The sequence below is a fragment of the Pseudomyrmex gracilis genome, unplaced genomic scaffold (assembly GCF_002006095.1).
Source record: "Pseudomyrmex gracilis isolate BER0280 unplaced genomic scaffold, ASM200609v1 scaffold_286, whole genome shotgun sequence".
Lineage (NCBI taxonomy): Eukaryota > Metazoa > Arthropoda > Insecta > Hymenoptera > Formicidae > Pseudomyrmex > Pseudomyrmex gracilis.
Window position 1 is genome coordinate 42,372 of NW_018020870.1, and position 13,838 is coordinate 56,209.

General features: G+C 34.4%; 2 protein-coding genes across 2 annotated transcripts in view; both read right to left on the reverse strand.

Annotated features, from left to right (window-relative positions):
- Nucleotides 1-13,838, reverse strand: part of LOC109859778 (beta-hexosaminidase subunit beta-like) — a 104,371-nt gene that overhangs the window by 14,588 nt on the left and 75,945 nt on the right. The window lies entirely within an intron of this gene.
- On the reverse strand, nucleotides 3,463-5,739 carry LOC109859779. The gene is made up of 3 exons (XM_020438330.1): nucleotides 3,886-5,739; nucleotides 3,693-3,826; nucleotides 3,463-3,617 (listed from the first exon to the last, which is right to left on the reverse strand). The coding sequence occupies exons 1-3, from the start codon at nucleotides 4,071-4,073 to the stop codon at nucleotides 3,580-3,582; spliced, it is 360 nt and encodes a 119-aa protein (XP_020293919.1). The 5' UTR covers nucleotides 4,074-5,739; the 3' UTR covers nucleotides 3,463-3,579.

Genomic DNA, 13,838 nt, shown 5'->3' on the forward strand with positions numbered 1-13,838 from the left:
TATTGAAGTCACTTTTAATGCAGAGTTACTCTTTTCAATGTTCACGATAGTTTTATGATAACATATGCCTGTCGGTATTATTGGTAACCGCGTCGGTATGTATCATCGGTAACCGTGCCGATATATGGATTAAATCTTGAGCCGCTGGCGTGATAGTAGGCGGCCGGAGGAGAACTACTTCTCCTCACGGCGCACGATATGGTGCTCCGCACTGTACATTTTTACAACGCGAACAAATGTTTTGTTAATATATGCTGCTACTTGAATAAACAAAGTGTTTTTTAATGGATTTTTGATTACTGAAAACAAATCCGGCGGCGACATTGATCTATCACGTCACATTTCCGAGAAAATTAAAGTTAAATGTATAACATACTGTTTATTAGCGAGAAAGAGCATATCAGTGTATCTCATTCACACTAGTGGACATTGTGTTACACTGTACAGTGTCGACTGTACGTAGCTGAAAAGTACTCATTGTTTCATATTACTTAATAAATACGAGAATAATACATTACATTTATGATTGCTTCATTGCCGAATGTGTATAAACAAAAGTATTAAAATCTTGCAGTTGAACTTTACCGGTTCCGGCATAAGTTAACAGTTATTGCCCGCATAAACAAAGTCTAACTGTAAAAGACTGTTCAATGTTTGTTAACAATCTGTTATCAACACAGGCGACAGATACGATCGCAGATAATCGCCATTTTGTTGTCTAGATATCAAATAGACAGTCTAGTAGTCTTGCGTGCAAACAGTCCGCACGTATGCACGAACAGATCTGCTTGGCGTTTGCTGGCAATCTGTCGTCAATACGTTCAACAAATCGACCCGATTGCGGTCACTGTTTTGTCATAAACAGATGCTCGTACGGTTTTGCGGACTGTTTAGTCATAGTATTGCTAAAAGCAGATCTGCTTGGTATCGACCATCTATTTGTTNTCAATTTCACTAACATATATGGAATCATTTTGGCCGCAATACTCTCATGTATTTGCCAACAGAGTTGTTGCGTTTTTTGTCTCTACGTGCTAACAGTTTTGGCAGTACCAAAGCATGTTTCCGTATTGTAGCGTTTCTGCACAGTTTCTGTTGCCAAGGTCTGCGCAATCAGAAATTGTTTGCTGGGAAAAGAAACCCAGATAGCACATGGACGTCCTCTGGACATCCAGAAGACATCCCATATGAAAAACGGGATATCCTGTGGACATTTTGTTTTAATTCCGAAATCTATTGTAGATGTCCTGAGGATTAGCAAATGAGCGCGTCATGCTATACCTAGAAAGTCCTCAGGATATTAACGTGAGACGTTCTAGAGGAGTGTTATAGGATATATACAGGGTGTCTGACAACGAACTGTAAAACCGACGTGTGTAGGTAGATCGAGTTATTGTAAACAGAAAAGTTATTTACCATTTTACAAAATTTGCAATAGTTATTGAAATATAAATTAATAAGTGTAAGCCAATGAGAGCGCGAAGAGCGATAATCGGACCCTATAGGCGTGCACAATAATTATGAGCTCTACTTTTCGCTCGCCGCTGCTCGCTGCGTACTGTCGAATAGCGTCCGATTGCAAGAAACTGACAATGAGTCGTGCCGCGCTTGTTTGTTTACTCCGCCTCTCGTTACTAAAACATTACATGAGAAAAGCCATTTTTCTTTTTATCTGATAATTGTGCACGCTTATAGAGTTCGATAGTAGTGAAACTATGAGAGTTCTAAGGGTGCATTCCGATATTTACTGCCAGTACTGGCAGCGTCACAAGTACCGTTCCAAAATACATAGCAGTAAGCTGTCGAAGCACGTTTGCGAGCATATGACGTCACGGATTTTGTCGTCACTTCCTGCTTTCATCACTGCGGTTGGAGAGGTAAGGCAGTCGCAGTAGAAAGATGGCGGCGTCCATTCTTACGTGTTCACTGATTGATTTTTGGTTATGTTTGTACACTTCAAAAGATACTGTAAAATCGTTCCGTTATACGATGGAAGAAACAGTACAAGTAATTGCGGAACATAGAAACAGCATTGTTTTATGACGTCACATTGTCAGTACTGGCAGTGAATATCGGAATGCACCCTAATTCGGGAGCTCCGAGGGGAGGCGGGGTATGACGTCACAAGGCGTGATATCACGCGGCAATACGGTGAAAGAAATAACGTCCCAGAAAGTAACGTCACACAACAATATGGCGGCGGGCCCTACGACGTCACGCGGCAGTATGGCGGAGTGAGACATGACGTGACAGGAAGTGACAATATAGCGGCAGATTCGATGACAATATGGCGATTCTAAGGTATGTACTTTTTACATAATGGATAAAATTGTATATAATATAATTGCTACAAACAATATATTTTGGATGTGTTTGTGACGTCTGTGTTGTTCGATGAGAATGCAGTGCAAAGAGACGAATATAGAAAGATGCAGAGTTGCATTTTTACATTACGTGTAGAACGCAGTGCGACAATAGTACAAAGCGAGACGAGTATAGAAAGTTGCAATTTCATATGATACGTGTAAAACGCAGTGCGAAGCGAGAATATGACTGCAGAGGTTTTTGGCAATAAAAACAAAGAAGTATATATTGTATTATTATTTAATCTATCTAGTTCTGTGTTGCGTAAAGACATCAGGAGTTAGGTTGGATCAGATAACAGGTGTGATAAATTATTTGTAAAAGAAATAATTTCTATAAACTAATTTTTATATATTAATATACAAATGACAGTATAAGAAAAGGCAATATAAAATACAGAAAAAAGAATAATATATAAAACAATACAAAGAAAAAGTATAATATATATATAAAAAAACCTTATACATTATAAGGGTAATTCTCAAAAAACGTAATCTCCGTGGACTGTAATCTCCGTGGTATATTGACAAAAAACATAGATAAGTTTTTTATATCGCATAGTCACGTATTCATATTACGAATGGTGACTTAAAATGGTATAAAAAACATAATTCACCGCTATCCGTTAGTTAATAATAATTATTTTTTATCAAAACTGAAAGTTGAAATTTACGCGTTCACAGAGAATCACCCATAAACTACAATAATATAATATGTAATATCAACTTATTATATTGTATAAAGTAGTAAAACTTAAAATTCATTATAAACTATTGTGCCACAAATTTACGCTAAGTGTGATGTATCAGTGGTTTTTTGTCTTTATACGTGTGTACTTATTATTATTTAATGTACGTACAATATTATAAAAACGTAAAAAGAACAAAATGTTTATCTAATTAACATAAATATACAAATATTCAAACCTAATATAAAAACTATTCTATTTTTAAAAGTATAAAATGTATAAAAAGTAATAAAGTATAAGGTAAAAAAGTATAAAAAGTAAAAAATATAAAAGTATAAAGTATAAAGTAAACAAGTATAAAAGTAAAAAACAGTATAATGTAGAAAAACGTAAAAATGTGTGTTCAAAAGTATTATAACTTATAACTTATAGTATAAACTATAATATAAACTATTTTATATGATAAACATTAGAAACTACAAAATAAACATGAAACTATGTAAAAAACAAAACTAATATAAAACTTATTATACTTCTATTTCTATGGCTTCTACTTCATCGTCACCTGTAACAAGAAAAAGAAAAACATTTATAATATGTATCTAATACTTATATTTGGTTTGCTGTCATTTTTACTTACTTGGAGGCGGTGAATTTTCATAAGCATGAATGTATCCAATTACTTGATTCACCATATCCTTCATTTCTTCGAATCGAGTTATTTGTGTTTGCAGCACTTGTGTTAAATCCCTCATAATAGTAGTTGCAATTATTCTGAAACAAATACACAATATGTACACATGCAGTATGTAAAATATATTATTGATACTTACAACTGCTGGAGAAGCTGAGTTCCGTTTCTAAATCCAATTTGTACTTCCGCGTCGCGTTTTACCAATTCCTGCAGTTGAGTGTTTATCTGTTTAATGCTTTTGATCAGCATATTGACAGTGTGATGCAGATGAGATGCAGCTGACTGCGCAATTGTTGTGTGCTGGATGCACTCTTGCACAATATCCATAGTAGATTTCTTGATGACACTATGATGTACTTGAGACTAATGAGACTCGTCAAAAGTCGCTCCTATTTATACCTCATTCTTTAAATGTGTTAAGAATCCGTGTGTCTTTCCTCGTATCCCACAGAATGCCGATGAACTTATATCAGACTGCAACGTCTGTACACGTTTTATCTGTTTTACTGCAGCTATGTGATTATTTTATACCCAAATGCATATAAAACGAATCTTGTTACATCAAGGCGCTCTTTGTCTTAACGGATTTTGTTACAGACAAACGTGCTGAAAACTCGCGAATGTACAATTGGAACACGTGTTTTTTCAATAGCTTTACTGGTCTATCGCTTTTATTGCAGATATTTTATACGTATGCGGTTAAAACGTCTAAATGTCTTGGGTTTTGCCGCATCTTGTTACATCAAGGCAGCATCATCATACTAGTCATCACTATAGATCATGTTACATACGAACGTTCCGAAAACGTGTGATTGTAAAATTGAAACACATGATAACGGTAATAATTTGTCGTTACTGCAACTATGTGATTTTTATATCTGTAGTTGAACATCAAAATGTCACTTTGATTTTTGCTAAATAATTAAAATCGTTCATCATGCTAGCCATCACTATGGATCATGTTACTTATGAACGTGTCGAAAACGCGTGAATGTATAATTGAAACATATTACGTTAATTAGATTATACTTGTTCACGTTTACAGTTAAATTCAGTATACGTGACAAGGTCCACCCACTATCGCGTTCTTGAAATTCATCTAAAAACGCTAACGTAGGTTTGATGATGTATTGCTCGTACCAGTCGTCTAAATTAGTTGTACAAAAAATTTCCGAATTTCTGGTAGTTATACTTTTATTGGCTCGTTTGTCTCCCGATACAAATTCACCATTGAACGTTGTATTGATTTTCAGATTATTGTGTTTTTCAATGGCATTTTGCACTTTTTCCAACACCGTGCTTCTCGCGTGTTCGAGAAAATGGCGAGGTTCAACGTGATCTTCGTTGATGATAGCACCCGTCATTAGTCTACTCTCAAAAGCGGTGTCTATCTCTCGCCATGTAAGTCCATGTCTGGCGCCACTATATGCAAACTGTCGACGCAGCAAGTTTTTTAATCCTTCGAGTCGGGCAATTCCAGCGATTGTCTGACTCCTACAGACAGTCGCGGACGTTTGTTCCGACTATGTTCTTCCAATAATTCGAGACATTCTTCACAACGTTGCTTCCACGCGACAAACTCTTCTCCCGAGTTCAAACGAGTCGACTGTTCCAATACATTGCGCTCTAACTGCGCGATTGTTCCCATTTTTCACTCTTATAACACTTTGGTTTCGAGACACACAGCAAGTAAGTGCTCCAACCGTTTTCCGATAAAATACTACTTTTATGCAACGGGTTTCGCCTTTTTATAGTGCATTTTTGCTGATGCTACATATTGGTTGATGTTGTAGTTTTGCATATTAAACTATACTTTGAATATGTGATAAAATCGATGATATCTGATATCCGACAGAANTACAGTTTGCGAAATTTATGAGTCATGTGTAACACTTACGCAATCGTTATTTTCTACTACGCAGTTAGCAAGGTGTGCTGACACCAGCATTTATTTTTTAACTTTAATATATATTAAGATTATGTTACTTTAATATGTGACCAAGTCGATGAAATTTGATATCCGACAAAAAAACTGTATATTTTGCAGAATTTATGAGTCATTTCATCGTAATTTTTTCTTCAATACGCAGTTAGCAATTGTTGTCATCAGCAAGATTATTTAATATAGGTTTATGTTACTTTAATACGTGATCAAATTGATAAAACCTGACAAAAACTGCATATTTTGCAAAATTTATGAGTTATTTTACCATAATTTTTTTTCTCTAATTCGCAGTTAGCAATTTTTTGCTATCATCAGCATTTTTTATCTAATATAAAATAAGATATGAGTCATACTTTTTGATGGCATCATTATTTTTCTAATACAAAGTGGTGGGGTCGGGTAATATTTAAGAGGGCTCTTACGCGACATTGCATCAGTCAATTTTCGATCGCGGTTTCAAGAAGATACAATGTATACCGTACCGACTAGCGGAAAATACCACGGTGAGACGAAGGTTGCACGCAATAAGTAAGTAAACTGTTGCTTTACGTGTTTTTTGTTTTTGACATATACTTTATTCACACGTGTTTTACAGTGTGCAAACAGCGTCTCCGCCACATCAGGCGACTCGCATTTTGGGAAGACGGTACGCGTTAACATCAACGTACAAATATATTGAAATTGGAATAACTGTTGGTCCAATCTCGTATGTGGAAATAGTTATCGGAGACAATCATGGACATTCACTTTTATACCATTTTCCACATGGCAAACGATCATCCAGAAGCAGACAGATATTCATCAACTACTACAATCGATCGATGCGTCTGCTATTTTGTGGCTTCGTGATTTAGTGCTAAATGTCGTTATTATTCGCGACGCACGAGTTGTAAAATTTACATTAAACGATAAGTGTTTGTACATGAAACCACCTACCGTAAAATTTTTGTTACCTTTAAATTCGTGTATTGAAAATATGTATTATTGGTTGGCAGAACATACCCATGTAGTAAATACAAAGTTTGCACAGTTTGTTTGCGTTCTACGAGAACAAAATATCACTGATGTAAGCAACGCTGTAACAGCGATATGTCAAAGTGGAGTGTACGACAGTAGCGCGATTATAGATTGTGAATTATTGGCATGCGCTTTAAAAGATGTTATATGATGCATGTAAATAATATTTTCTATCATGTATAAACTTTAAATATAAAAAGGGAATATTATGTCTTTGTTATTTCTCGCTAAAACAATTGCAATTACTTCCCGCTAAAATAAAAAAATGCAACTTTGCAACACTCTTGCTAAAACTTGCAACTCTGCAACTTTACGCGTCCCTGCGTATAATGTTACATACCGCGGCACATGTCAAAAGACATATGTGCACCAATACATAGTTGCTGTTTTTTCATATATAACAACATATATTTCTTGGAGTCGCCATAGTGTTGCGCAACATTCAAAAACTGTTACTTCGCGCTAAAATTAAAACTGCAACTGTGCACGTTCTCGCTAAAAACTGCAACTCTGCAACTTTACGCGCACTGCGTATAATTACATACCGCGGCACATGCCAAAAAAAGATATGTACAATAGTTGCTGTTTTTCATATATGTTATTTATTCATATAAAAAACATATATTTTTGGAGTCGACATATTGTTACACAACATTAAAAATACCATGCTTATTACCGCAGTAACATGTACATACCTTGGAATTGCCATATTGTCGAACCGCCATATTGCACCGCGTGTGACGTCGCTTCTGATGCGCGTGTGAAGTCGCCATAAAGAGTCCCTCCGCGTCACTTCCTGACGTCGCGTGACGTCATAGTGACGTCATAGTGATGTCACCTCTCCCCTGTGACGTCATACCCCGCGCCCTCCTCGGAGCTCCCGAATTAGAACTCTCATAGTTTCACTTCTTTCGATCATCGTTCCCCGCGCCCTCATTGGCTCACATTTATTAATTCATATCTCAATAAATATTGCGAAGTTTGCAAAATGGTAAATAACTTTTCCGTTTAGAATGACCCGATCTACACGTCGGCTTTATAGTTTGTTGTCAGATACCTTGTATAGAACGTTCCCCGCAAAAATTTCATATATAAGCATACAAAAAGTAATATATGTAACTATGCAAACTCGATTCAATGTGTTTTCCAACCGATGAACTAACTCGATCGGAAGGAACTGGCCCGGAAAAAATTCTAAAGTGGTGGGTGGATTCGAACTCGCATCAGGATCTCCATATGTTCACAACCTGTGGATTCAGACCGCAAGATCACTGAACCTAATTACTAAAATCTATTTTAGAAATAGAGTAGAAAATATATCTCTCAATTCCAAATTTCAACGATATTTAAACTTAAGTAAAATAATATTTTTTCGCAATATAAATTTAATTTCAATTAGGGGGGTATTTGGGATTTCTCATATACGAGATGCAAGTATAGCATCCAATATGAATTTTAGAATTGTTAATTCAATTCGAATTTCACGTGTAAAAATTTACATGTGAACACGTATATATATGGATATATATACACATATAATTTCCGCACAACACCTAGCAAACGGCTCTTATGACCGAATATATATATTTATTAGTTTAAAATAATATTATTATGTTTTAATGTAATGAAAATCCGATTTTTTCGTGACTGGCAAAAATAATCCGAAGTAAACCGGAATTTCTTCGATTTAGCGGGTAAAAACTAAATCAATTTTAATCCAAAAGGAATCCGATTTTTTATGTAATAAGAAACAATAACATACGCGGTATATACACTTAAAATATATAGTAAATATTATTATTTTTAATAAGTCAATATGATAAGTTTGATCAAAGCAGTATAGTATGTGTTAAAAAAAAACGTCTAAACGATATCTCGAAAAAACTTTTTAGAAACATACGATAGGATGTCTTCTGGATGTATTTTGGATATGCGTGGAAAAGTTCTGTTATAAAAAAGATAATAGTATATTTTTTACCTATAGCATCAATTAATGTTTAGGTAACATATGTAGATGTTTTCTGAAAAATCAAAAACCATCCAATATATATAATAGAAACAGTAGATAACCTGTAGACATCTAGTAATTATCCAGTGGACATTAATATTTTATTATAATATTTACTAATTCTAAATTATATTAAATTTACTAATTCTAAATTAACCTACATAACTAAATGTAATGCATATTAACCCTTAGAAGGCCGGCATTTTTTTCTTGAAATCTTGTAAGATTGATATCCTAATTTTATTAACATATATATCGTGTCGGTTTGCCCAAAATACACAAACCGAGCTTTCCTTACAGACTTATTGTTTCTTCTATTAACGGTCCGTTACATCTTTTTGCTGAATTTTTACATAAAATTATTTTTAAAAGTATTCTTGAAGCGGATAGCCATATCCGTGACAGTTTCCATTTAGTTGGAAGACTCAGCGGGGTTCAATTGCTGCAGGAACACATTCTCTTATATTTGGATGTTATTTTCTTATTCACTAATGTACTTATTAACTTAGCATTCAAAAGCACAAAATTACTGTTGAAATTAAATTCAAATAGAGCACGTAGATGGCGTTGTTTTGTTATGCGTGTGAGTAGTTTTTTATTTTGTTGTGTTGGTAATGTCTTGAGAAGAAGGCATGCAGAAATAATATGTTGTTGAAAGCCAGATTATTATTAATAAAAATGTAATCTATAATTATTTAATAAATCGTGGAGAAGTGTATTTAACCAAAGTTAAGTAAATGAAAGTGAAAGCACGTAAGGTAAATGAATATTCAGTTTAGTATGTAACTAAAAGTGACTGCAAAAAGTTGCCTCGCTTTGCAAACGATGAATACGTGTTTCTAATCTATGAGTTAATTTAATATTATTTGTTTAACAGGCTAGATTTTGGTATTTTGTACAATATCTCAGCATTTGAAAAATTTTATGAACGATTGGTATTGAGCACGCCAATTTGTTTACACAGAACCTGTTCAAGATTGATGCAATTTAACTACAATAAACTTATTTTTCTACAATCATTAATACTGGACTAAACCCTTTTACTCATTTCACGCAATAGAATAGAAAAGAATTTTCATCAATTACGCTGGAAACATATCCGTGGTAATACAAAGATTCCTCTTTCAAAGTTCTTACAAGCAGTTGAATTTGTTTTATCATCCACCTATTTTTCTTTTGATAACAACTTTTACAAACAAACTTATGGTGTTCCTATGGGCTCACCGTTGTCACCTATTATTGCTGACATGGTCATGTAAAATCTTGAGAAATCAGTTCTAAAAAAACTTACATTTAAACCGGTATTTTATTTCAGATACATTGATGACAGTTTTGACCGCACCTCTGAGTGAACTGGAGGACTTACTAAACAATTTTAATAATTATGACGAGAGATTGAAATTCACTGTGAAAATAAAAAAGGACTTTCCTTTGAGTTTTTTAGATGTCAAATTAATTGTTTTTAATAATGTGATTTTTTGTGGTTGGTTCCATAAATGCTCTTTTTCCGGAAGATACCTGAATTATTATTCAGCTCATCCTATTTCTCAAAAGATAGGAAAAGTATTATCGGTATGACTGATAGAGCATTATTACTATCACACCCTAAATTTCATAGAAAGAATTTGCATTTTGTAATCAACACTCTTATTTCAAATAATTATCCATTGTATTCGATTTTTAAGGTTTTAAAGATTTTTTTAAAATTTCTTGTAAATAATAGACTTAATCAATAAAAAATAATGTATCAATAGACTTTGATTTTCACAATAAGAATTTCTTTATTATTCCGTTTATAAACGGTTTGTTTCTTGCAATCTCAAAATACATTAAGAACCAAAAAAAAGAGGGATCTTTGCTGGCTTTTCTTGTAGCCTAAATAAACTAAAAAGACTTATAAGAGTTCTTAAAGATCTATTGGATCACAACCATAAAAAAAAAATGTAATCTAAGCTACAATACGGCGTTTGCGATATCTTTTCTGTTGGTCAAACAATGAGGATGCTCAAGACAAGAGTAGCGGAACATAAAGATCAATTTAACCGCAATGTAGAAAACATTTTTGTTGTCACCGTATTGACACAAATCATAATTTTGATTGGAAGGATGACGCAAATTTTAGTCATGGAACTAACGTTTTTCAAAAGATCTGTATCAGAAATAATGCACATTAAATTACAGAAAAATTCTATCAATATTATGTCAGATACAGACAAACTTAAAGCGTATTTTCTCTTTCTAGAGTTTTATAAATCAAAATAACTGTTTGTCTTGCTGCTTTTCCTTGTTGTTTTTCATTCCGGCGTATGATGTTTGTCATTTGACTTATTTCGTTGTGGGGGAAGCCTATATATAAGGCGTATGCTTATCCGGTAAGTTGATGTAGTCTCTGTTTGTGTCCGTGGTACACTATCTCCTTGACATTATTTATTTAAATTCTTTTTGACCACTTTCCAACTACCAGACTCGAGATTTACGCTGACTGCAACCGCTTCTTCCAGATATTCTCTATTGCGTTTTTACTTTTCTTTTTGATTTTTGCCATGGACTATTTATCTTATATTTTCGCGTATTGTTTTGTACAGATGTCACTGAAGAAGATCCTACCTTGGATCAAAACGTTTGATATTTTGATTTAAATAAATTCTTTAAATAAATTTTCTTTTAAATAAATTCTTAACCACGTTATCTTGGTTTTTGCTCGTATCAACCCTTTCTTTTTATATATATGTCGTATATATTATGCAATTTTATGAAAGTGATTCAAAGCCATCAGAGTGGCTGCCGGTCTTTCACCATTAGGGAACCAGCAGCACCACTATAGTGGCGCAAACATTTATTGCCTATCTTTGACTTATGTATACATATCGATTATATATATATATATAAATTTATTATTTATAAACTTATTTTTTTATTTTATATACATATATAAAATATTTTAAAGTAAGGCACTGTAATCGCAGTATTTTCTGTACAGAAAACCGTAGAGTTATTATTGCGCATATATGTGTAACATAGAAATTATAATAATTTTTTATTCAATTTGCATATATGACTACAAGAAGATTATGAACTGAATGTCATTAAACATTTTATATTGTACAAAAAGTTTTACATATTACTGAAGTACTCACGAAACGCTGTACAGTAATCGACCGTCCAAATCTACAAAAAAAGCTTGGATAAACGCGAGACATAACGATTAGTCCATTGCACTCATAGAGATACAAAGTACATCTCTTATTTCTCTCTCTCTCTCTCTCTCTCTCTCTCTCTTTTTTTTATATATATAAAAGAAATATTCTTTTATATATATATATATATATATACAGAGTGAGTCATCTGAATCTATCACCTCCAATAACTCGTTTGTGTGGCCAGGAATCAAAAAAAGTTTCATATAAAAGTTGTAGGGTTTCGAGGGGGAACCGAAACGGTGTACCTTTCAACTTTCGATTTTGACCGAAAGTGGGTTACTTCAACCGGAAGTGGTTTTTTTAAAATGGAAACCCCCCTTTTTGACACCGGAAAATGAAAAAACGGAAAATTTTACGTTCAAATATAACCTTGGCTGTTTCAAAATTTTCAAGATGGCGAACGAANATGGCGGACAAAAATTTTAGTCAATCGATTGCACCAAATTAAGTTTACGAGGGTTTTTGGGGTTGCTGATCACGAATCTGAAGTCAGATTTGCAAAATTCAAAATGGCGGATCCAAGATGGCGGACCAGATGGCGGACAAAATTTTTAGCCGAAATTAATAGAAATTACTACTCTTAGCACTACCCAGGAACAACGGCGTGGACGTGGTAGTTTTTTGTTCCCTTTGGGGTGCTTTATTTACGTGAGTCCCCTTGCCTCTCACTATCGGGGTGCTTTATTTACGTGAGTCCCCTTGCCTCTCACTATCGGGGTGCTTTATTTACGTGAGTCCCCATGCTTCTCACTATCGGGGTGCTTTATTTAGTTAATTCGTAACTTCAAACAGTTAATTCGCTAAGTAGTACACTTAGCGAATTAACTGTTCGAAATTCCGTCTATTTTCTTGAATGCATAGGTCGATACACCTTCTGAATGATGTGACTGTTCTCAAAAGAATTTCTTGAGATATTGCGGCACAAGCAATCCGAATACGTTCCTTCATATTCTCCTTGGTTGTTGGTTTTTCGCTATAGACATTATTTTTCAGCCTTCCCCACAGGAAAAAGTCGGGAGAAGTTAAATCTGGCGAACGAGGAGGCCACGCGACTGCGCCCAATCTCCCAATCCACCTACCATTGTATCGGTTATTCAAATAATTTCTTATAATATTTGAATAATGTGCTGGCGCACCATCCAATTGAAGCCACATCCGTTCTCTGGTGAATAAATCAACGTCTTCCAATAGTTGCGGTAAATCGTCTCGAAGAAACTGCAAAAAGTTTTGTCCGTTAACGTTTTCTTCAAAAAAATAAGGACCTATTAAATAGCCATTTACGATGCCACACCAGACCATTAAAGACCAACGATTTTGGAAATTAATTAAACAAAACCAATAAGGATTTACATCGGACCAGTAGTGACAATTATGTCTATTTACAGTTCCATTGCTACTGAAAGTTGCCTCATCCAAAAAGCGTACGTACCGAAAAAAGTTTTCATCTTGTTGGATCATTTGCAGAGCCCATTCACAAAAATTTACACGAAGTAAGTAATCATTAAAATTCAAATGTTGTGTCAACGTTATGTGATATGCATGAAATTTTCTCGCCTTTAATATTCTCGCAACTGTTCGCTGAGGTATGCCAATTTCTCTTTCGATTTGACGAGTGCTACTATGACAATCGAGATAAATTTTCGCTAAAATGGTTATAACACGATTATCATTAACATCATATTCATGATGTCGTGATCGGCGAACCATAGACTCATCACTTGCTCTCTGCGTAAGGGTTTTAATGGTTACCCTAGTTGGATGCCTTCTATCAGGATAACGTTGAGCATACAGACGTTCAGCTCTCGAAAAATTATTCCTACATTCCCCCAATATTTTGATCATGTCCACGATTTCGTTTGGTAGGTAGGCTGTCATATTAAAGATAAGAAATTACCTGAGTTCTAAAAGTATTGATTTCTCTC